The sequence below is a fragment of the Polypterus senegalus genome, chromosome 5 (assembly GCF_016835505.1).
Source record: "Polypterus senegalus isolate Bchr_013 chromosome 5, ASM1683550v1, whole genome shotgun sequence".
NCBI lineage: Eukaryota > Metazoa > Chordata > Cladistia > Polypteriformes > Polypteridae > Polypterus > Polypterus senegalus.
In genome coordinates, this window is record NC_053158.1 from 136,310,862 (window position 1) to 136,337,473 (window position 26,612).

The window sequence follows — 26,612 nt, forward strand, 5'->3', positions numbered from 1 at the left end:
AGGACCTTAGTAGTTTCGTTCTACATTAAAAAAAAAACAAAACATTGGTTTTGTTTACTGCTGGCTCTAAAATAGGTGTTGTATGGATATGTACTGTACATGAGAGCGCACTGTGATGGGCTGTGATAGTTCTTGGTTGAGCATAAAGATGTCATGATAGGGTCCCTGTGCCTGGAATAGGTGAAAAAGCATTAAATTAATGGATGTTTAGATAGCTGGATGTATAAAGAGTCATTTGAATACACTGAAATTGAAAATATTATAAATTGATTATCCATTGTTATTTTTGTTAGTGAATTATTATTATAGGGCTATTAACATTTATATGAACTTCAGTGCATTCATAATTGCCCGACTAAAATATACTATACTCTTAAACTTTATGCTATAGGCAAAATATATGTATTTGCTTACCCAGGTAAACCACCAGCTTCCATTACATTTGCTAACGTCACATCATTTGACCAGACATCATATTGCCATTTACGCAGGCCAAGGACTCCACAAAGTACTCTTCCAGTATGCAGCCCTACTCTCATGTTTAAATCCACTTCAGTGGCTTCTGCTACAGACCTAAAAATAAGGAAAAAAAATTATAATCCAAAATAGAGCCTTTATGGAATTATTTTTCATTCATGCATATTGAACATTATTTACTTGGTCATGAAGCCATCTAAGACAGGTTGAAATCTATGTAATCAAGGTAGACCTCTGCGTATTTCATGTTAATAATTGCAGTGCAGCATCTGTTGGAATTTTTGTAGGCATGTAGTAAAAAATGAACTGCATTTGTCATTTTAAGCATCACAAAAATTAATAACTACAAATGTTTGTGATATGTCAACTGATGGAATGACATATGCAGTGGATATGTCTCTCTAATATACCATTTGGTATGGGGTTCATAAAAGCAGTGTTAATGTTTCTGATACACCATCTGTTGGAATGGCCAATACAGGGTATTTTATTACTACAAATGTTCGTGATATGCCAATTTCTGGAATGGCAGAGTTATAGAAGCCAGACAAACACAAAAACAGGTGAATAATATATATTAGTAGTACATAAACTAAAAAAATAATAGTCATATTTATAATGAAATAAATTATAATAATTCAAGGCTGGGGACATTTCATTACTATTAATCTGCTAATACATTTTTCTAATTTTTTGCAGCTCCACTTATTCTAACAGTCTCTGAAAAAAAACTCTTGTAAAAAAAAAGCACAAAAGAGGTTGGGATCTGTAGTAATGGAAAAATACAGCAAGAGGTGGGAGGCCGTGGTATTACTAGAACACCTCAATGAGTACTGAGCTGCACTTAGCAAATACCCTTGAACTAAACTACAGAGGGAGCAGCCTGGGCAAGTCAAGTGTCAATTCATCTACATCGTACGCAGCTAAATTTTATAAATGAAGAAGCCAAAGTAAAAAAGCGTATTTCTCAAAATGATCAATTATGTTTGATTAGTAGACCATTATATTATATTTTGAAGAAAGAAAGCAAGAAATTGTTGATGCATCTTCTTCCATCACAATCACATCTGGACTAACTGCAGAATGCCTAACAGACAAATATCGGAGTGGAGGATGCAAATATCCCTCTATTCCACAAGACTTATTCTACCCTGGACAAGGCAGGCAGCAGTATGAAGATTATGGTTTTGATTTCTCCTGTGCATTTAATACCATCCAGCCATCATTGTTAAGGGGTAAACACAGAGAAATGCAGGTGTTCTGGATAATGGACTACCTGTTGGGCAGAAGACAGTTTATGAGTCTCAAGGACTGTGTTTCTGATATACAGTAGATGTGAGCAACATAGGAGCACCACAAGGAACAGACTTATCTCCTTTTCTTTTCATTCTGTACACCGCTGACTACAAATATAACACCAGGTCATGTCACTTGCAGAAATTCTCAGATTATTCTGCACTTACGGGGTGTATTGGTAAAAGGGATGATACAAAACAGAGGGGACGGGGTGGTCCCGTGGCCTGGAACCCCTGAAGATTAAATTTTTTTTCTCCAGCCGTCTGGAATTTTTTTTTTGTTTTTTTCTGTCCACCCTGGCCATCGGACCTTACTCCTTTTCTATGTTAACTAATGTTGTCTTATTTTAATTTCTTATTTTGTGTTTTATTTTTCTTTTCTTCATTATGTAAAGCACTTTGAGCTACTTTTTGTATGAAAATGTGCTATATAAATAAATGTTGTTGTTGTTGTAAGGAGGCAGAAATCAATGATACCACATCTGCTTGGTTAGCCATGAAAATGAAATCAATCTCAAAATCCTCCCTGTAAGCTAGTTCATAGATAGATAGATAGATAGATAGATAGATAGATAGATAGATAGATAGATAGATAGATAGATAGATAGATAAACAGGGCATCATTGCAAAGAAAAAAAATCTTTTAAGTGATGCACTTAGTAGTTTTGTATGTATATCTGAAAATATTACCATATTTCAGCCTTCCTTATCTTATTCTACATACAATTTATGGAAGTAACTCACTACCTAGCAGTCATTTAGAGATTTTGTTTGCACAATGTTTATTTATGTAATCTCCCAACAACACATTTTTATATATACTAGATACTTCATGAGAAATAATATAAATAATGTTCCTCAAATTCCACAAATTTCTTTTCCTAAAGAAATGCTGGATAATTTTGATGAGGTATTTTTAGAATTTGTTAACAAATTTTCAGAAATCCACCAACAGGTGATCTCAGGGGATGGTGAGAAAAGGATCTTTCAGTTAGAATTTAAGATAAGTTATGGAATGCAGCTATTCATAAATTTCTTCAAAGTATGCCATATTCCAGCTAATAATCAATATATTATACACATATCTTGTTTAAAACTGTCTAAAATGTATTCAGGACAAGATCTGTACTGTGAACGCTGTCAACAGGTGGCCACCTCACTGCACCCTATGTTATGGGAATGCTCTATGTTCATATCATTTTGGTTTAAAATTAAATTTCTCCTAGCATCTTAACAGCAATAATTTGAGTAACAACAGATGAGTTAATATTATGTAACAAACAATCTACTGTGGCAACTACAAAATTGCTTGCATGAAGAATTGCATATTGCAGAATCCTAATACACATGTTATAACTTAATGGTAATGCAATCTGATATTTTAAACTGGAAAAAAAAGAAATTCTGTATACAAAGAATGATTTAAGAATGTATCAAAATTTTAAAAGAACTGATGTTATTGTCACTTCGCTTTTCTGGTCCCTGTATGGCCTTTTTGCCACATGGCTCTCTGTTGTGGTCAAGGACAGGTAGTTACAGTATGTATCCTTTTGTTTTGATGGAATTTATTTTTGGAAAACAATGTCTGTACTGTTGTATTGTTTACTGTATGTGAATGTATGTTAAACTGCACTGTACATTTCTGTAAGTGGTTTGTTCTCTTAAATAAAATTTAAAAAAAAGTATTTTTAATGTATTTTTAACTTTTGCTTTCTCACCCTGATAGCTCAACATTTTTGCTATTCTTTTATATTACTGATTAGTTGCCCTGTTCATTATTGACTCTGTAAGGTTTCTCTGTGGTCTTCCTGCTAGTATGAAATCAAGATTAAAAACAGTCACAATTACAAACCAGAGGCAGCAGAAAATTTGCAATATAAAGATAATGATGAAAACCAACCTTGTGGAATTATTTTTTTATCACAATTCACTTATTTAATACATTATGTAAACTTATATATCAGTACCAAAGATTAAAGGTTGAAAATGTTCAAGAATTTGATTGAATGTGATGTGTGTATGTACAATTGAGGTATGATGACAAGGCAGAACCTGAAAGTGGCATTGTACAGTGCTGACTTCATACGTGGCCAAAGATTAGCTTCTGTATGCTAAAATACATGACTTGCAAAATCCCAGTATTTGTGGTTTATAGTGTATGTTTCTTTTTTCAGAACCAAGTCATGAATGCTGAAACCACAAAAGCATGTATCACACTCTAAAGTAATTTACTAACCACTGAGAAAAATGCACATTTTGAAATTGATTCTTGTGTAGTTAAAATGTACTACAACTAGTTTTAAGAGAGCAATTTCCTTAATTTTGTGGTTTTCACTGCAATAATATCTTTTAGATAAAAGATCTAATAGTCCTAATAAAATTTCCACAAAAGACATTGAACTACTGCCTCAAAACAAAAAAAAAAATGAATAATAATAACCAAAAGTTGGTACCACTGCTATATCTAGAGATTAAAACAGCACGGTAATTTATACATGCTCAACTATGTTTTGAGATGTGAACAAACAATAAAAACAGTTCATAAATCAGTTGCATCATTTGATAAATCAAACAAAAGTAAAGTAAATGAGGGTATGTTTAAGTCAGGTAGATCAGTTTCAGAAGACAGAAGAGCAAATCCCCATTGGACATATTGGAACAATGTGAGTCCCTTTCTTGGGTTGAAAAGTTGTGATTGGCAAGACAATCTTGGATATGCATTATCATATTAATCTAAGTGGTGGAGGAGGGTGTGCAGTTGAGGATTTTTGGTGTTCCTCGTTTATAATGATTGATGATGATTTTTTTAATTGAAAATCCAAATGTACTAAAAGGATGCTCATGTTCCTTTCACAAAGTTCGTCTCTATTGTCGTTAACGCCTCTGGGTTAAACAGTACAGGAAAAAATGTTTTCGGCTTGGTTGTAAACATTATTATAATTATTTTAGACTAGCAAAATACCCGCGCTTCGCAGCGGAGAAGTAGTGTGTTAAAGAAGTTATGAAAAAGAAAAGGAAACATTTTAAAAATAACGTAACATGATTGTCAATGTAATTGTTTTGTCACTGTTATGAGTGTTGCTGTCATATATATATATACACACACACACACACATATAAACATATATACATATACATATATACATATACACATATCTACACATACACATATTTATATATATATATACATATACACATCTACATATATATACATATATATACACATATCAACATATATATACACATACATATACATACATACATACACACACATATATATATATATATACTAGCAGAATACCAGCATATATATATATATATACTAGCAGTGGAGAAGTAGTGTGTTAAAGAAGTTATGAAAAAGAAAAGGAAACATTTTAAAAATAACGTAACATGATTGTCAATGTAATTGTTTTGTCACTGTTATGAGTGTTGCTGTCATATATATATATACACACACACACACACATATAAACATATATACATATACATATATACATATACACATATCTACACATACACATATTTATATATATATATATACATATACACATCTACATATATATACATATATATACACATATCAACATATATATACACATACATATACATACATACATACACACACACATATACATATATACATACATACAGATAAATATAAATATATATACACACATACACATACATATATATACGAGTATATACACATACATACATACACACACATATATATATATATATACTAGCAGAATACCCGCGCTTCGCAGTGGAGAAGTAGTGTGTTAAAGAAGTTATGAAAAAGAAAAGGAAAAATTTTAAAAATAACGTAACATGATTGTTAATGTAATTGTTTTGTCTTTGATATGAGTGTTGTTGTCATATCTATATATCTATATCTATATCTATATCTATATATATATATATATATATATATATATATATATATATATATATACAAAGTACCACGCGCTTGGCAGCGGAGAAGTAAAAGAAAAGGAAACATTTTAATAATAATGTAACATGATTGACAATGTAATTGTTTTGTCATACATGTGTACATATATACACACACACATATACTATGGAGTGCCAAACAGGCAAATAAATTGATTTTGTGAATATATAAAGTCGGCGTCAGAATATATAAAGTCAAAACTTGAATATATAAAGTCACTAGCAAAATACCCGCGCTTCGCAGCGGTGAAGTACTGCATTCAAATTTTTATTAAGAAGAAAATTAAACCTTTTTAAACTGTGGGACAATATGCCAATAATTATTTGTTAAGGATCTCTTTGTATACCATGTTGTCAGTTCGGCCCTCCGGTTGTAACATGACCAAGCTGTGCACTGAGCTTACTCTTGAGCATGTAACTTACAGTTGGCCATGTGAACAGTAATCTTGTCTCAAATCTCCCAGCTTGGATTGCTGCTGTCATAATCGGTTTGAGTTTCATGGTTTGTTTCAATAACGACAGTATTTGCAGGATTTGTTGTGTTGAAGTGACATTTGGCATCTGTCAAGCGTTGTAAGCACACAACCGGTTTCATCGATAAAATCACATCCAGCTTTTGAGAGTTTAAACATTCATAAACATCAAAGTGTCCACTACTGAAATTGTCACCTGTGAATCTAAGATGTTTAAGAGGCATTGGCGGTTGTCGAAAGGTGTAAAATATTTGGCCATTTTGGTACACTTGAAAGCGACAACCGAACAATTCAGCGGCAGCCATCAACTCACATGCAGAACCATAGGTGAAGGGCTTAAGCATTTCAATCTTCTAGTGCTCCTGTGTAGTATAATTATCTCCTGTACTGTCATCAGTCCACACCTTGAACCTGTCCCAGTCATTCAATACATAAGACAGAATGTTCCTCCGGATATCAAGAGTGAGCCTGATATGGCCGTGCAATATGTAACAAAGAGAATGGAAAAGGTAGGTGGTATTTCCGGGCATGGAAACCACTCGGTAAGTGACAGTTATTTGATCGATAGAATTTCTTGAAGATGGGCCCATAAGTAACAAAGACTGTTGAAAAGTTCAATATGGCGGCCGACAGTGGCATAATACTACCGAAATAAGTACGTACATTGGTTTCAGTTAGTGGAGGGAAGCCGCCTTCCAAATTTTGAGAAGATGGGGCCATAAATAAGAAAGTTCAACATGGCGGATGTTGTTGACTGTTATGACCATTATGCGTAGAATTTCGAAATGAAACCTGCTTAACTTTTGTAAGTAAGCTGTAAGGAATGAGCCTTGCAAATTTCAGCGTTCTACCTATACGGGAAGTTGGAGAATTAGTGATGTTGGAAAATTAAATATGGCGGCTGACAGTGGCGTCATACCACCGAAATAAGCACATACATTGGTTTCGGTTAGCTAAGGGAAGCCACCTACCAAATTTCGTGAAGATGGGGCCGTAAATAAGAAAGTTCAACATGGCGGACGTTGTTGACCGTTATGACCGTTACGCAGACAATTTCGAAATGAAACCTGCTTAATTGTTGTAAGTAAGCTGTAAGGAATGACCCTGCCAAATTTCAGCCTTCTACCTACACGGGAAGTTGGAGAATTAGTGATGTTGGAAAGTTCAATATGGCGGCTGACAATGGTGTCATACCACCGAAATAAGTATGTACATTGGTTTCGGTTAGCGCAGGGAAGCCGCCTACCAAATTTCGTGAAGATGGGGCCATGAATAAGAAAGTTCAACATGGCGGACGTTGTTGACCGTTATGACCGTTACACGTAGAATTTCGAAATGAAACCTGCTTAACTTTTGTAAGTAAGCTGTAAGGAATGTGCCTGCCAAATTTCAGCCTTCTACCTACACGGGAAGTTGGAGAATTAGTGACGTGTGGAAAATTCAATATGGCGGCCGACAATGGCGTCATACCACCGAAATAAGTACGTACATCGGTTTTGGCTAGCGCCGGGAAGCCACCTACCAAATTTTGTGAAGATGGGTTCAGCCTTTTACCTACACGGGAAGTTTGAAAATTGATGACTTTGGAAAATTCAATATGGCGGCCGACAATGGCGTCATACCACCGAAATAAGTACGTACATTGGTTTTGGTTAGCGCAGGGAAGCCGCCTACCAAATTTCGTGAAGATGGGGCCATAAATAAGAAAGTTCAACATGGCGGACGTTGTCGACCGTTATCGACCGTTATGACCGTTACGTGTAGAATTTCGAAATGAAACCTGCTTAACTTTTGTATGTAAGCTGTAAGGAATGAGCCTGCCAAATTTCAGCCTTCTACCTACACGGGAAATTGGAGAATTAGTGATAAGTGAGTCAGTGAGTGAGTGAGTGAGTCAGTCAGTGAGTCAGTGAGGGCTTTGCCTTTTATTAGTATAGATTCCCGAATATATAAAGTCACTGTCGGAATATATAAAGTCAAAACTTTTTTCTGAATATACAAAGTCAGCTTCAGAATTTATAAAGTCATTCCTGATTATATAAAGTCAACATTGAAGTATATAAACTCACTCCTGAATACATAAAGTGAAAGTCAAAATCTATTGATTGAAACGACTCTGAACTGAACTAAGTTAACAAAAACGTATTCAGAAAAATAAATTAAAAAAACACTGTTCGGTTAATGTTTTGAAAATTACCCTGTGGTCAGATTCAACGTGTTGGGAAATGGATGGATATTCCAGCGCTGACTTTGTATATTCCGACGCTGACTTTATATATTGAAGTTTTGACTTTATATATTGCAGCGCTTACTTTATAGCTTGTATTCCGACGCTGACTTTATATATTCAAGATTTGACTTTATAGATTCCAGCTCTGACTTTATATATTCCGATGCTGACTTTATATATTTAAGTTTTGACTTTATATATTCTGAAATATTCCAACGCCGTCTTTATATACTCAGGTTTTGACTTTATATATTTGGGAATGACTTTAGGCTATATATTCAAGTTTTGACTTTATATATTCAGAAACAAGTATTGACTTTATATATACCGACGCTGACCTTATATATTAAAGTTTTGACTTTATTTATTCCGACAGTGACTTTATATAATCAAGTTTTGACTTTATATATTCGCGAATGACTTTATATATACAAGTTTTGACTTTATATAGTTAAATGTAGTCATCATTGCATAACTTTTTTTTACCATAGAAATTTAAAGACTAAATTCAACTTCCATTCCTAACAAAGATATTTCTGGCGACTAAATAGAAGCTACTTGTATCCAAATTCGAGCTATTGAGCTATCGCCTGCCTGCCTGAATAAATCACCCTTGCACCGTTTGGTGTGTCTGTGTATAGGAGAATGGTAGATCCCGCTAAAATAAATAACCGTGCTGTTCCTATTTCAAGTTGAATAAAGCTGGTTTTTCTGAAGTGCTGAGATTCAGCCTCCTTTTTGGGGTTCAAGACAACGACTCATGCATCACAATACACATATACATAAAATATATACACAAAATAAGAGGTTGAAACTATGAGTCTTCTCTGATTTGATACACTATAAAAACTCACATAAAAACACATTACATGAACTGCATATTTTCACAGCAAACTCTAATACAATAAATAGTTAAAGTAATTTTAAACAGATAAATGCATGTGCATTTACATTTGTGCAGTGTTTTAGTTGTCAATATAAATTACTTGTTTCAATGTGCAAGTGCATTTTATGAATAATTGTTGTACAACTCACAATTATGCTTCATTAAAATATTGTAGTAAACATACTGAAGAATACAACTTATCTCAATTCACTCCAAAAATGACTCCCCGAAGTTAACTTTAAACAGCTACCTTGCATTAAGTTAAGTTAATGATTATATGTACTGGCTTTATGTAGTTGTTTCTTTAATATTAATTTAATTAATGTACACCAAAGGTAAAATAAGTTTGCATGATTACCATGCTGTTTATCATAACTTTTTCAAAATTTTCTGTTTTTTTTTTATTGGAACTGATTTCTGCATTTGCACAATACTTCCATTAGGAAATGTCCCCTTTTACCATATTTTCCTGGTGATCCATATACTTGACCTTTGCACAATAGGGTAGAAACTTAAACAGAGAAAGCAAACTTGTTTTGCTAGAGTGCTGTAGGGTTTATGAGATTATAGAATCTGATTTATGATAGGTTGTTTTCGATAAACTGGCACACCTGTAGCATACTTAACATCACAAAATTAAACATTTCTTATCCACTTGACAACATGATGTAACTTCATTAAACACTGAATTATTTTTAACATAAAAATATAATGGGCTTAACATGTTGATAGCTTGCTCACTCATATTGTTGATTGTAATCAAACTATAAAAAAACACTCTTTTATATGATTTAATATTCATTAGATACTAGTTTAGTATTATTTTAAGTAGCATTTTTGTTATTGATTCCTTTTGTTTTGCTCATGCAAACTGTATACTGTTCTGTGCTTCTGATCGCTTTTTTGAATATTTAATGAATGGCAATTGTTTTACAGTGTACATAGCAGCTTATAGTAAAACCATCATTTAAAATAAGCATGTCCTATTTTGATTCTGAGATGTGCATAATGAAGAGGCGTGAGGTATTGTGAACTGAGCTATGTAACTTTTGAAATGTTTAAAATAAAAATGTTTACCACACTTTTAAAGGTAACATACATATTAGGTACTAGATGTGTATGTAAATCATAAGCTTTGCACTTAACTCTCTCTTTGAAATTATTTCAAGATGAAAAAAGTACAGTATTTTTATTTTAAAATAAGAAAAGAGAAACCATCAAATGAAAATGCTGCCCTTACCAATCTGCCATCTGATGCTATTGCCTTGTTGCCACACCCCTTGTGCCAGCCCTATTTACAGCTATGCTTTGCTCTACGTGCCAGTTAATAATAAATCTTGCCAAGTAGGTGGAAATAGTCATTCAGAAATCACTAAGATTATGGTGCCAGTGTGGAACAAGACAATTACATATTTCCATCATACTCATTTAATACATGAACTAGTTTCAGCATAGGGACCTTCAGTAATGTGCATACTGACAATATATTTGTATCCTTTAAAAAAACTGTGACTTAAATATAATCTTATGTCAAAACAGTACTTTAAATACATGCAAGTTGCAGACTTTGTTAAAGAAAACATGGCTAACTGTCATAAATATCCTTACATATTTACTGTAGAAATTATTCTTTTTAGCTGCATTAAAGATACAGTTTCAAAAAATGCACTTCTAGGTAATTCAAGATGGCATTGGATTCAATTAGATTAAAAATTGAATGTAAGTCAGTACTGATTAAAATATATACTTGTATCGTCTTTGGGAAACCTCATCTAACTCAACCCAAATCTGTCTTAACTAAGAACTACACAAAATGCATCTGGGACAAGACCCTACTTGAGGGTAATTTTGAGAGTCACTTCACTTGGTCACATGTACTGCACTTGGACCATCCCCTGTTCAAAGTTTATTGAAGTAAAATATTTCCATAATTATAAGACAGTCTTGGGATAATCTGTAATTATGTAACAGCTCGTTTTGGCGTAACACCAAATGGGACGTTACTGTTTAATGAAAAAGCTTATGGAAGAAGATGATCAACTAACGGGAGCAGCCAAAAAAAAAAAAAAAGAAGAAAGAAGACTGTTTAATGAAAAAGCTACTGTAATAATACACAGAACTCTGACAACACACCACCTTATTTTGCTAAAATGGAAGAATCTTAACTCAACTATTATAATAGAAAGGGAAGAAGATGTCCTGTTTTACTCAAAATTAAATCTAGCAGTTTAAAAGGGCTTTAGAATGTGACACATATTTGACACCATTGCCCTTAACCTGTATCATTTTGAAAATTCTCTGTCTTTGATTGATTACTTCTTAATAAACTTATATCTTTTCCTGCTCTAATACATGAGTTGAGGATAAGCTATCTGAACTGATTTAAATAAGATAAATATGGTAAAATATTAAAGGAAGTAGAAAAACTATGTTTAGATAAAATATATCTTTTTATGCATGAGATTTCATGAATTACATTTCAGTAAGGCAGTTTAAAATTATTCTTTCTTATTAAAGATTATTCACCCATCTTCTCATGTTTGGCTTAATGTTGGAAACACTCTTTAGTAATTTGACCAAATAAACATGAATATAAGCTTTCACTTGTACATGCTGGTAGCAATCCCTTGTTTACTGAGTTTTAATTTGCTTTATTGCATTTTTCACCAATTCTATAAATAAGTAAATATGTATGTTAGTGTAAATACTGCCAGGGCATTAGCAGATTTAAAAAATTGTAAAGTGTTACTTTTAAACTAAATTAGCTATATTGTTTGTTATTTCTCACAATTCAGTTGGAATTGTTGACAAAATAATTAAAGAATAATGAACAGCAACAATACAACATGTTTAATTTTCAAAGCAGAATGTCACTTGGTTTACCATAAAATGGTAGGGTGGGATTCAACTTTGCTATTTTTGAAAAAGGAACAGGATAAAAATGCAATATATACACAATTTACAGTTGTTTGTAATGTGAAACCTACAAAGTATAACAAAATTGCAGTAGCTTGAGGACCCACAATTTGGCAACAAATTCATTTACCTCTGTGCAGATAAATCTGAAGTACTCCATGTGCTTCGAATAGGATTTTATGATTTCCCATCCATCCACCTTTCTATCAATCCAATTCCTGAAGCTACTTAATCCAATTCAAGGTCACAGTGATTTATTCTTAATGTAAAGTTAATGAAATAATCACAAGTACTCCGACTGCAACAACATTCTGTCTCTCTTTAACACTGTTCTGGCACTCTAATTGCCTGGAATTATACATTTAAAGGGAAGTATTGAATTACAGTAGCAGGGAGAACTCAGGTAAGAGTAAACATACTGCACAAGGGCTGATGATAGGATCTGGGGCATTCTGATCAAGTTTAAATAATAAAGAGTTTAAAAGGACACACAGGGTCACCCCAGGACCCTACCACAACAAAACTAATTATTAAAGAAAAAGTGCTATTTTTGTTTAGCACCATTCCAATGGTACATGGGCCTCAGATTTTAAGCAGCATGCAAAAGGCTCTTGATTAGCATCATAATTTGTCAGCAATTTGAATTTTCGCCATAAAATATTTCATCTAATGTTAAAGAAAAATGTGTCCATGGTACAGTAAAATTCAAAACTGAGTGGAAACTTTGGTATTTTATTACAAAGGGGAACATTGTTTACTTGAACACTAAGGTATTGAAGTAAACCTTAATCTTACATGTCCACATTAATAATTTAGTATTCTCAAAACATACGTGAAATACAAACTATATTAAATGCTTTCTTTCTGTGCATAACTTAGTGTGAATTTTCTACCCTGTGCACAATATGACTCAAACAGACTTTTTTTGAGATATATTGCATGCAATTCTAATTTGAACCATTCTGGCTTTATTTTATGTGAAAATGACTGCACATCATTACATTAACTCTTCATTATTTAGGTAACAACATACATCAAGTACAACACCAGGCTTAATGCTTGAGGCCTTTCCTGTTGGGAGGAGGGATGACCATCAGTCTTCTCTGTGTAATTATCTGCTGCAGAATTTCTCAGTCTTTAAGTATTTGCGACCCGAGTTTTCATAACAGTTTTAATTGCGCCCCCCTAACATTTTTTGAAATGTAGATGCATATTTTATTATACCTACTTAACTTTTATCGACATTTATCTAACTCTATATTTATTGTTCTAGTATCAGAATGTAGTTTAAGTTCATTTGTTTTGGTTTCAACAGATGTTTTTTTTCATATTTTTGATTCTTGTTTTCTTTTTTCACATCTTCGTGCCCCACAGGTTGAGAACCACTGATCTGCTGTGTTAATATTGAGTAAACAGCAGACTGAGTGTTAAGCCAGTTATTTTCATGTTATTCGCATCACAAAGGTGTCTCTGAGCTGTACTGATATAAGTTAATGGTTGCTCCTTATTATCCAAAGGCTTGTTTTCTTACAGATGTATTTGTTTACAAGAACAGCCTTGAGAATGGTGTTTGCTCTGTATGAGGCTAGCAACTCCTATTTTTATCAGAAGATAATTGACAATGCTGATTTCTATCTGTTGTTTTTTTCTCATTCAAACAGCCATGCTTCTGTGTGTCAATGATTTCGTACAGCTTCATTGAGTTTGTAATTGTGGCAAAAGAATGAGTATTCAATAACTAGGTCACAGTAGTTTCCATAATATTAAGGCATTTATCCTGCAACTTGTACAGTGTTGTTTATACACTGATGCAGCAGCCTATAAGTATGCATTGTGGCAAGATTTATGTATTGCTGAAAATATCTATGTAACTTAATTCTGCAAAGCTTAAAGGACTATGAAAGAATCAGTAGCCTGAATTGTTATATCCCATTCTAAGATAATAAAAATTACCATTTTATTGTGAAATGTTTATGTATCCATCCACTTTTACTTCTGCTTAATCTATTTCAGGGTCAAAGGGTCAGAATCTATCAGAAGGCACACACAAGGGACAAAGGGACACTTATGCACACACCCTACTGATAAAAATAAATAATAACGAGAACAGGTGAGTGACACTATTCCTTTATTGTCCACACACCATACAGACCAGACTACACACAATGTAAGTGCAAAATAAAACTGAAGTTGCAAGAATGAAAATTAAATAAAGCACAGCACAATAAATGCCACACTGCCTGGGCCCAAACTGTGATATTGTGCAGTACATTAAATGAAAATAAAAATAAACTGAAGTTATTATTTTTATTAGGAAAATTTTAAAAGGGGTTGTTACCTAGGCACATTAAATAATACATATTTTTCATGTAATAAATGTTTTGCATCACTTCCCCAAATATCCTCTTGCAGTTAATTACCATTAAAATCTTTCAGAGTTTCAGCAGTTTGTCCCAGATTTAAGGCTCATAACTTGGAAACAGAATGGAGCACTGCACAATTAAAACAATATAATCCTAAAGTACTAGCTGAGCAAGTCTTCTGAGATTAGCTTCAGACGAGATAAAAAATTTAAATGACTAAACTGATTTTTCCATGAGGAAAACTTGGTGAATATGGCCCCTGCTTAAGAGACTTATTATTTTCTGTGAAAGACCAGGAGTTCTGCAGGCTCATCAGACTCATTAACTACTGGATTGTTTTAAGTGCTTTCTTGATGAATGCTTCCCCAGCAGCCCTGCTTAGTATTTTGAATTCTCCCTTAAACATGCCACTTGTAACTCACAATTAGCCTTTCAGTTAGCAATCTTCAATGTTGATGTAAAAAGAGGGGCTAAACCAAGGATATAGCGTGTGTGGACTGGTGGGGGTGAAGATTATCCAAGAATTGGTATCTCATACCTGCCGACTACTGGGCTGTAGTGAGTAGAACTGTTAATCTCGGAAAACTCAAAATAAACCAAAGTATACTCTATTCTCAAAGAAAAGATTTTCACCGATTGTCAGGTACCCAGTAGTATAATTTCAGATTAGGGTTCACAAATCATTGGCTTAGTAATGGATACATTTTTCAAGAAGTGGTTTGCAAGAAATAAAAACACAGCTTACCGTCTGCAAAGGAGAATTAATAAGCAAGTCACAAGGACCCTTGAAATGAATGTTTCTTTGCAAATGGAGATATTTTGGCTCAATTCTAGTCCTAGAATTTCTGAATTGTTCAGTCCCAGGGCATTAGAATTAATTTTGTATCTCCATCTAGAGTAATATACTGTAATATATATGTCAAAATATTTTTTGGAGCTTTTCTATAATTTCTATTGATCACATACAGGTACTGTACGTGTGCACTTATATAAGGTATGATATGAAGATGTGTACCATATGGGTCACAGACGAATATCTTCAGCAATTGGGACCTTATGGAGTCAGAGTGTTGCATTTTGCATGTGTACTAATAAACTCAAAATACATTAAAATTTGTAAACACGTGGATTAACATAAATATTCAGATTAGTCATTACTGTATAAACATTGGCTTGCGTGCCCTCATTTTCCTTAGAAAAAACTGCAGAAATAATATAAGCTAACAACAAAATAATAATTAAACTCTTAAAACATAAAAATGAAAAGCATATATTTTATTAATTACATAAACATTTTCTAGAAGAATAAATGCAAAATGTTTCTTTCATGGCTCATTATGTTTACTCATTAGTAGACATGTTATATACTGCATCCTTTAGTGTTGCTAGTTAGGCTGTTTAAAATAATTGTGGCAGGTACTGTAATTGTTTGTTACTAAGTTCTTTCTATTTTTTCTCTTCAGAGTAAATATATTCAAACCAAAAAGAGCTCAATGGTCAACAATGTTGCCTTACATCTCCTGGGGCTTTGTGGCATTTGTTAGAGTGCATGCATATATGTATAGTTTTCCCCAAAAATTCTGTTTTCCTTACAAATCCCAAACACATGTGAGTGTAAGAGATTTGAAAACATCTAATTGTTATCATTCAAATGAATATACCTATTTATTGCTAGAACACACTTTTTTTAAATCTTACCTCATGTGATATGTAGTGATGGCTAAGGAAAATTTTAATTTCATGTGTTCATATAGAATAAGAGATAATAGTTTATGATATAATGGAACTTAATGGTTATGTTTTTTATCCAATGGAAAAAACATCCATGGAAAAAAGAAAAAAACTGTCAAGTTGCTTGTGTCGCATAATCCAAATATCTGTTATCCATTCAAATGCACAAAATGTGCATTTAAGAAAAAATATCATTAATACTTACTTCTGGAAAAATTGGTGTATAATGTAAACATTTAAGAGTTTTGAATTCAAAAGCACAGAATTATGGAAATGAGCCTTTCCTCTTTACATTGTCATGGGTTCACCACCTGCAAGATGAAGTATGTGGGTCAGAATGTAATGCCAGTTTAGTGGCAGGTACAGGCAGAAAAGACTTAGATGGACTTGACCCTGGAAATGGAGAATGGCTTTGGAAACTTGAAACATTACCTCTTTGGCAGGAAAGGAGCCTGAGCTGGTGTTTGAGGTGTAAAAGTACCAGTTAGATATAGCTGGTTTCACCTTAACACAATTAATGTATTCTTGATTAGAGGTGGAGTTCTGGAGTTCCCATGTGTGAAGCACCTTGGTGGGGTGTGGGGATACTCACAAGCCCCTGGCTGAGGTATGTGCAATTAGAGTTCTCTCCAGTCGATGCAGGGACTGCCTTAATGAGGCTATGAGTTGTAAAGAGGAAAACTCTGATTGTTTGTGTGTATGGACCAAACAGCTGTTTGGAGTATTCAGCCTTCTCAGACAAGGTGAGTGAAGTACTTAAAGAGTGCTGCCCTCTTAGTAGTCTTGCTGGGTTACTACAATGCTCATGGTAAGAATTATGGAGATATCTGGAGGGGTGAGATTGGGAGGAATGGCTTGCTGAATCTGAATAAAAATGGTGAATTATTTTATTTCTCTGCTAGTCATAACAAACACCAGGTTCAAATACATGAAGCTCATAAGTGTAACTGGTAACAGAGCACCTGAAGGTTGATGCTAGACTTTGTAGTTGTGTCATTTGACCTGAGACTATATGTTTTGGACACTTGGGTGAAGAAGGGGCAGAGCTGTTAACTGATCCTGACTTGGTAGTGACTTGGTTTTGAAGTGAGGGGTGTAGGCAGGAGAGACCAGGGAACTCTAGATGAGCAGTTAGGGTTTCCTGGGAACATTATATGCCTAAGGCTTCCATTTATGATGAGTTCACTTCCTACCTTTGAAGGAATCTCCTTTAATTGCAGAGTAGGTTCAGTGACATTGAGTCTAAATGGACTCTGTTAAAGACCTCAGTTGTGGAAGTGGCTGTTAAAAGCTGTGGTCTTAAAGTGGTTGGGGCACCACATGGCGGAAACCCTAGGACCTGATAGTGAGCACCACAGGAGAGGAAATCTGTCTAACTGTAGAAGATGACCTTCAGGGAAATGTGGAATCGCCTGACTCAGCTGAGAGGTACCAAAAAGGCTAACAGGACTCATGTAAAAGTGTTCGTGGAGCATGGCGAGGTGCTGACATGTTCTTAGGAAATTGTCAAGTGGTGGAAAGAACACTTCAGGGAACTTTCCATTTCCAGTGGATATGTCTGTTGAGGGGGTCCCTTACTGTTGCCAAAGTCACTATGGTGATCCTAGGACTCTGTAGTGGTAAGGCTGCTGGGGTAGATAAAATACAAGAGGAGATATTGAAAGCGCTGGACATTGTTGGGATAACATGGTTAACATGTGTATTCAAAGTTGCATGGAAAGGGGGGTAAAGCATACCTGGACTGGAAGACTGGTGTAGTGGACTCCATATTTAAGAAAGAGGACCAGAAGGAGTGTTCCTACTACATACAGAGGGAATCACACTCCTCAGCCTCCCACGTAAGGCATATGCATGGGTGCTAGAAGGAAAAATCTGTCTCATGGTTGAGCCAAAGATACAGAAGGAACAATGTGGATTCTGTCCTGGCTGAGGAACAGCAGACCGGCTCTTCTCTCTGGTGCAGTTGCTGGAGGGTGCATGGTAGTATGTCTCTGTAAATGTTGTGGGAGGTGCTTCAGGAATATGGGATAATAGGATTTCTCTTGCATGCTATTCGTTCCATATGTGAACGCAGTGAGAGCTGTTTCCGAATACCTGGCATGAAGTTGGATTCTTTAATTGTGGGTGTCTTCTTGTCACCACTCCTGTTTGTGGTCTTCATGGACAGGATATCTTGGCAGAGCCAGGGATGTGAGGGTGTCCAGCTGGAGGGGCTTTGGGTAGCATTGATGCTTTATGTAGATGATGTTGTCTTTTTTGTGTCATCTAACTGTGACCTTTAGCATGCATTTGAGCAATTCAATGCCGAGTGTGAAGTGACTGGGATGAGGATCAGCACCTGTAGATCTGAGATCATGGTTGTAACTCACTTCACAACAACACAGACACAGGTCAGTTCTTTGAAATGGGTGTTTATTGCTAGGGCTTATCTTACTCACACTGTCACGCCTCCACGCCTTAAGAACTACATTGTAATCAGTACAAAACACATTAGCAAATACACAGTAACTTGCGTGCGCATACGATGAAATACAACACATTTAGTGCAAACATGAAACAAAAGACGTTTTATAAATAAAATGCCTCATTGGCCGCTTGTCATGAAAAGAGGTCCTTAAATCCTTGAGCCACTTTGATTGTCTGCCTTAGCTTCAGACATCTATAGTTTCAACTTTAAATGCAACATAGCAGAGCATCGTGAGAGACATCAATGATACATGGGGGAGATCTTTCTCATGTTCTCTTGATAACTCCCAAGTGCATTTTCGCGAGACACATTACTTTACATACATATTATCTTAAAGTCACTTAAAAATATCAAAAGAATTGTAACATGTAAATTTACTATACACAAAACGTTTTAAATTCAGATATTTTAAACTTAAACTATATATTTATAAAGTTACGTAACCCATCATAAATCAGTTGTCTGCATCATGAACTTCACATTAAATATTGTTCAACAATATTTGTTGGAGCAGCAGCTGCTGTTTTGTGGGTGATGTACCAGTCTGCGATTGTGTAGCTGTGAAGCAGAGCCTAAAATCATAGCTGCCAGTTTACTAGTCAATCTACATCCTGTCCTGTGGGTAATGACCAAAAGAAAAAGACTGTGAGTATAATCGATTCGGGAGAACCTCAGAGTATAGTTGCTGCTCCTCCAGACCGAGGGGAGGCAGTTGTGGTGGTTTGGGAACGTCGTAAGGATGGCCACTGGGCTTACCTGAATGGCCTGCTGCCATTGCAACCCTTACCAGGAAATCGGGTAGGAAGATGAGATGAGATGATGTTTACGTTCTACATTGAATTTTCAGTCTTGGGAAGTAATTACCAATAGATAGATAGATACTTTATTCATCCCAAGGGGAAATTCACATACTCCAGCAGCAGCATACTGATACAAGAACAATATTAAATTAAAGAGTAATAAAAATAAAGGTAAAAACAGACAATAACTTTGAATGATGTTAACGTTTAACCCCACCCCCCAGGTGGAATTGAAGAGTCGCATAGTGTGGGGGAGGAACTCTCCTCAGTTTGTCAGTGGAAGACAGTGACTGCAGTTTGTCGCTGAAGTTGCTCTTCTGCCTGGAGGTAATACAGTTTAGTGGATGCAGTGGATTCTACATAATTGATAGGAGCCTGCTGAGTGCCCGTCGCTCTGCCATGGATGTCAAACTGTCCAGCTCCATGCCTACAATAGAGCCTGCCTTCCTCACCAGTTTGTCCAGGCGTGAGGCATCCATCTTCTTAGTGCTTCCTCCCCAGCACACCCCCGCGTAGAAGAGGGCAGTCGCCACAACCGTCTGATAGAACATCTGCAGCATCTTATTGCAGATGTTGAAGGACGCCAGTCTTCTAAGGAAGTATAGTCAGCTCTGTACTTTTTTACATAGAGTGTCAGTATTGGCAGACCAGTCCAATTTATCATCCATCTGCACTCCCAGGTATTTATAGGTCTGCACACTCTGCACACAGTCACCTCCGATGATCACGGGGTCCATGAGGGGCTGGGTCTCCTACAATCCACCACCAGTTCCTTGGTTTTGCTGGTGTTCAGGTGTAAGTGGTTTCACCAGTCACACCATTTAACAAAGTCCTTGATTAGGAAAACAAATAATATATACAAACTAATAATATTTTAACAAAAATGCATGTGTTTTTGCATGTTTTGAGCATTCAAATGGCTAATGGATATGTTGATTATGTGAACATGAGAATTTTTTTCTTTTTTCTATGGACGTTTTTCACATTATTTGCTGCTGGACATAATGGGGACGTAATTCTATACTATTTCATTTGCACAATAGCATCAGAATTAAATGATTATAATTATGTATGTAATAGTATAATGCAATAGTAACACATTTTTGTTTTTAAAAATTGATAAATAAGATGGTAAACTCTTTGTATCGGCTTGTTAATAAAAAGAATTGACAAGAAGATAATTGAGTAATTCTTAGATTTCTTTCTTACTATATTTTGCTTTACTAATGCCAAGTTATTTACAGAAATCTAGATTCTTTTAGACAGCTATTTAATTGTTCTAGTATAGATTTGCTGTTAAAAACTGTAAATGCAGTATGTGTCTTCACATTCCTGAAGTGGCTACTATAATTATGGGACTGCAAAGTTTTGGTTTTCTGCCCCCAGAGTCCTACCAAGATTCTGAAATCATGACTTTATAACACATTATAGGCAGGTTTTCAGAAAGTGTGTGAGTGATCACCAGACTGAAATCTAATGCAGGGTTTATTCCTGTCTTGTGTCTGACATCGCCAGGAAATGCTGTGGGTATGCAAAAACCAATAATGGAAAACAAAGTGTTTTGAAATGGATAGTTGGCATATACAATAATATACTGCTGATATGTGAAGCTGATTCTAAATTTGTCAGTATAGGGCTTGATTTTTTTAGGTTGATACATACCAAAGATTTCTATGAAGTGCAACACTACAGCCTTCTTTTTCATATCATACACTTATAGAGTACTTATTAAGTACTTATCCTGCAGTATTTATAGTAGCATATTAATACATTCTACCACCATCTCTGCTCTATTTTTGCAAAGTTGGAGTGCTTCTGGGAGATAAGCTACAAAGAAAGCTTTAGAGACTAAAGACTATTCATTTCTTTTGTACTGTCTCAATGCAAAGCTGGCTGCATAAGAAATCTGCTTCAAAGGGAATGAGAAAATCTAAACCTACTCTTAAAAGAGCTTCTGTTGGCAGGGATGAACACAGTCAAATTTAAGTGCCCTGCAACTGTCAAGTGTGATAAAAGACAAAAGTTACACCTAAGAGGAATTAAAAATCTAAAAAAAAAATCAGTTCCATACAGTAAACTAGATCTCTTTAATTAAAGGGAAAAATGCAGCTTGACAGAATACAACTGAAAACCCTTTTATACATAATTGAAAACATATTAAAAACAATAAGTAATGATATTAGTATCTCTGAAAAAATGCAATAGATTCCCTTAAATATATTATGACAGGTCTTATGTCACCTTGTTTAACTTAGGATATGGTTGATTCCCACCTGTTATCACTATGTAAACAGTAAAGCTTGAAACCAAGGGCATAGACAGAACATGCAGAGAGAGTGGGTCTGGGAAGCACCTGGATTAACAGGCCTTAATTAAGAGACCAGGAAAATGAATAAGTTTATATTTGTGAGGTGCATCATAACGCCTCATTTAAATTGAAAAGAAGCAATGAAAAATTGCTGTTGAAAATAGAAATCTTAAAGAAAGCAGGGGATTTGTGTCTAGAACTGTCAGCTTTAATCATCTTCAGGGTCTAATTTTTAGCAAGCAAAATCAACAGCAACAGACATATTTAGTGAGCAGGCCAGTATAATACTTAAAACTGTCAGACTAGGGTTACAAGATGTAAAGAGAAGACGTGTACAGTTGCAAAGCCACACTTCATAGAATCAAAAAGTAAATAGTTAAACATTTTGCATATATGGACATGGCAGTTTTCAAAGTAGTTAAATAAATTCACCAACAGCCTACAATAAAAGCTTAATAACTAGTAAAAAAATCTATAACAAAGTGCAATGTATATAAGCCTGGAATAAATGTCACTGGTCATAGTGCTTTTTTTTTTTGAAAATGTATGTTTCAGGTTAGAAATTTTCTAATTGTTGTGTATTAGTCCCTTGTGTTGTGACATTTTTATAAGGAGATTTAGTGCTCTGGAGCAGGAAAAGTAAGAGCTTCTCCTGAAACTAGATCATCTGCAAAAATGCACAAGTGTCTCAAAAAACTGGTAAAACCAGGATGGGGGCATCAGATTACTGTAACTTGGAAGTTAACAGAACTGTGAAAGGAGTAAATGTCAGATAGACAGAAAGCTTCAGTGACTCTTTACAATTCCATTGATGGTTATGAATAGAGGTGTATAGGAACCGATTTGCTCCCCTTTAGTTTCAAGGAGCTAATAGTGCTGTCAAATTGATCTTGAACTAAGCTGATCATTGTGCTTTCCAATACAGGTAAACTAGAATAATAAAAATCTCACCAGAACTAATACCAGAATGTGATCAGAAAATTTATAATATTAAAAACAAATCTTCTTAAATGAAAAAGAAGAAAAAACACCATACAACAATTGCAAAACTGATAAGATGTCAATCAAATAAAAAGATGGAATAAAATGAAACTTTAGATTACAACCTGCGGTGTAACCACAACCAGATCTACTTTCATTAGTAGTCAAGAGCATTTTATTACATGTTGTCTAGAACAGTTAAGGAGAAGAAAATGTGCACATATGTGCTCATAATCCAGTTGTCTCATTGTTTGAGTTTATGTATGTTGATTGCTTGTTAGTGTATACTGTGGTGTTGTGATTTCTCTCTTGCAAAACTGTATTTAAACTAACTAAATTTTCAGGGCCAGATTTACTATATGGCTATTCGGGTGAGAGGGGCACCTACACCAAAAAAACCTAAACATGAAACACCAAACTTGCGTGTTTGACATCAAGTGAAAAAATCGTGAGTATGCTCCCCTCGACTTTCTCGTATACTGAGATTGAGGAAAAGGTCATCAGAACCACTTCCAGTTGCGCAATATTCCTCAAATATCATATGTCTTTATTTCTCATCATAACTAACTGATAACATCGAAACACAATCATTCATCTCTATTTATAATCAAACTTCATATTAAAATTATATTTTTGCACTTAAGGAGGTTGAAAATGGTGGTGGAATTTTTTCATGATTACATATGCATTACCTAGATTATGTGCAAATTGAAGAGTTATAGTCACCTAAAACACAAAAAAAATGTTAGTATTATATAATATTTGTTGCAGTAAATTTATATAGTTAAAACTGCATTTAGTTAAATGTAGTTATGATAAAGATGGTGGAAATAAAAAAAAAATCCTAAAATTAAATATGTTATCAGGAACATGACAGGGACATAGCAGCTTATTGTCCCCATTACATCTTTATATTTACATGGCATGTTCAATGTTTACATGTTATTGTTAAACTGATGATGTTTAAATTAAAATAAAATTAATAAGTTATTGAAAGAATATGCATTATATTGAATATAGTTTTTAATATTGTGTACACATTTATATTTCCAAATTTGGTTGGTTGTTTAAATAAAATATTACTTCAAGTTGAGTGATTTTTGAATTGATGAATTTAAACACATCATATAATCTATATATATAAAAACCAAAAACCACTGACTCACTCATCACGAAATCTCCTGAACCATGAGGACTTGGGACTTGAAATTTGGAATGTAGTTTACCCTTGGCCCATAGGTGCTCGCTAAGAAACGGTTTTAAAAATTTTATGGTCCCGTTTTTGTATGTCTGTCCGCTTTTCATGAGAGAATTACTTAACGGATTTAGATCAGGTTTTTTTTTCTTTAATTTGCTTGAACATTCTGTTGATTTTGTGACTTTCTCATTGTGCTAAGTATCATAGTTCACTTACGGTACAAATTTATTAGCACAAATCCGAAAGAGACTCATTGGGGAGGGGGACTTGGCCCTTCTCACTCACGCGTTAGCCTCAGGGTGTAACCTTAACTCCGCTTATTTAGCGAACGAGAGAACAACTTAACTTTTTTTTTTCTATAATTTGCTTGAACATTCTGCTTGATTTTGAGACTTCTCTCATTGCAGTAACATTCATATGCTATGAATTATAGTTTGCTTAATCATAGTTTATAAGACAGAGGCTGCGGGCCGAGGGGAAAGGGAAGATTGACGTCAGGAGCAGAAAGCTGGGCGGGGCCCTCCTCACTGTCCTGTTTCACTTATACGCGGGCAAAGCCATAGGGGATGGCTAGTGGTATATAAAGCTTTAAATAATCTTGCTCCTACCTATATTTTGGAATGCCTGTACACCTATACTCCAAGTCATAACACTTTTTTAATTTGACTTTTTCGTAATAGATAATGTGTTTATAAAATTATTATATTCTTTAAAGATTTGCAATCGTCACTAATCTCTCTCATGCCATTATTTTTATTTCAGATTGTCGAGTTCAAATACACAACTGTCAGCGATATCTGTTAGGTTGAATGAGTGCTTATGCTATGTTTACACTGTACTGATGTGTTCTTTTGCTGTGTGTTAGGGGTTAGGGGGTAATGGTAAGTGTAGGCCACTGAAAAAGTACTGAAACTTTTTAGTACACAAAATAAGAAAGCAGAAGTGTTCAAAAATACCTTTTGTCCATAAAAATTTTGGGTGGCAGGACAGTTATTTTGAGTTGTTTTGATATGGGTATCGATTCATTGTACATCACAAATTACGCCATTCTAAAATAACAGCTCCATGTAACAATTTTATTCATAAGAGCTCAGAAGAGGATTTTAATTTAAAGACAGTTAAAAAGGTGGAAGTATCACATGAAATACTGACCCTTTTCTATATGTCTTTGACTGAAAAGTCTTTAAACTTATAATCACTGGATTGTACTCTATTATCAGCTAAGGACAAAAGATACAGACTCTGGTCTGCACAGTTGCTCGCACTGCAAAACACCACTTCCCTTCTATGAATTCTTTTTATAGTTCCAGACTAAAAGTCTCTCTCGCTGCTAGTTTATTCACAATAACATAAAGCCTTAGAGATCTCAACTTACTACATACCAGTGACTCCCCTTCCACCTGGCAAAACCCTATTTCAGACAAGACCAGACCTACCAGGTGTTGTAATGGTAATATCACACAAGTTGTAATCTTTTTAAAAGGGCCTACATCCATTTTTCATTGCACTATGTTGTGCATTTGCACAATCTTTAAAAATTGCTAATTTTATTTTAAATTAAATTTAGCACCATCAGTATTTTGCCATCTTAATATTAGGATTGAAGCTAGTTTGTGCATTTATCTTATTTTTTTACTATACTGTTTTTTATTTTCATGTTCCCGTTGGGCTGGTGCCCTGCCCAGGGTTTGTTTCCTGCCTTGCACCCTGTGTTGGCTACGATTGGCTCCAGCGGACCCCCGTGACCCTGTAGGTAGGATATGGCGGGTTGGATAATGGATGGATGGATGTTCCCGTTGTTGAGGCTGCTGAATCCATCTCTGCTGGTGGTCTTCACAGATTCTACCTTTTTAATGGTGCTAAATATATTTTACATCTTCCCATGACACCATTTTGAATTTCATGGGCTTCGCCACATTGTGCAGATATTTTTAGCAGTAGTTGCTACTGTATGAGGTGATAGCAGGGCTGTGCAATGTGTGATGTTACAGATCATTATGTGTAAAGTTCAGTGATTTTGAATTCTGGATTATTTAAGTTTGTGGCTATTAATGAATACAGTATTAGTACAGTGAGGGTGTTTTGGCTTTTGGGCAACAACTAAGTTCTGAGATTGTGGACTTCTTTTTCATGCTAAGTTTCTGAATTCACAGCGCAACTTTTGGCCTGTTTACGACAAGCATTTATCTCCTGGTCCTTCTTCCCTTTGTCCTAGTGATGTACCTTTTGCCATTTGTACCATAACACTTGAAGACTTGCTACAAATTGTAAGTAGGTTTAAGTATGATTTGAGTTGAGCGTTACATTTTAACAAACTTATGTGCCTGTTTATGAATGTTCTACTTGTAGTTTGTATTATCCACATTCCTTTTGATACTGATAAGCTTCCTAAGTGCTCACTGACAAGGAAAATCATCGTAATTTGAAACTAACACTATAGTTGACTCTTATTTTAAAGCTCTCTAGTTAGTTGAGCTCATCTGGACATGAAGGATTGAGTGTTTTATTTTTTTCTCTCTTGTCTGTTAGT

General features: G+C 34.8%; 1 protein-coding gene across 1 annotated transcript in view; it reads right to left on the reverse strand.

The window, feature by feature from the left end:
• Positions 1 to 26,612, reverse strand: part of LOC120529518 (adenylate cyclase type 1-like) — a 557,890-nt gene that overhangs the window by 160,110 nt on the left and 371,168 nt on the right. Inside the window, exon 6 of the mRNA XM_039753390.1 lies at positions 415 to 573. Coding sequence (XP_039609324.1) covers positions 415 to 573 — 159 coding nt within the window. The remainder of the gene's footprint in view (positions 1 to 414; positions 574 to 26,612) is intronic.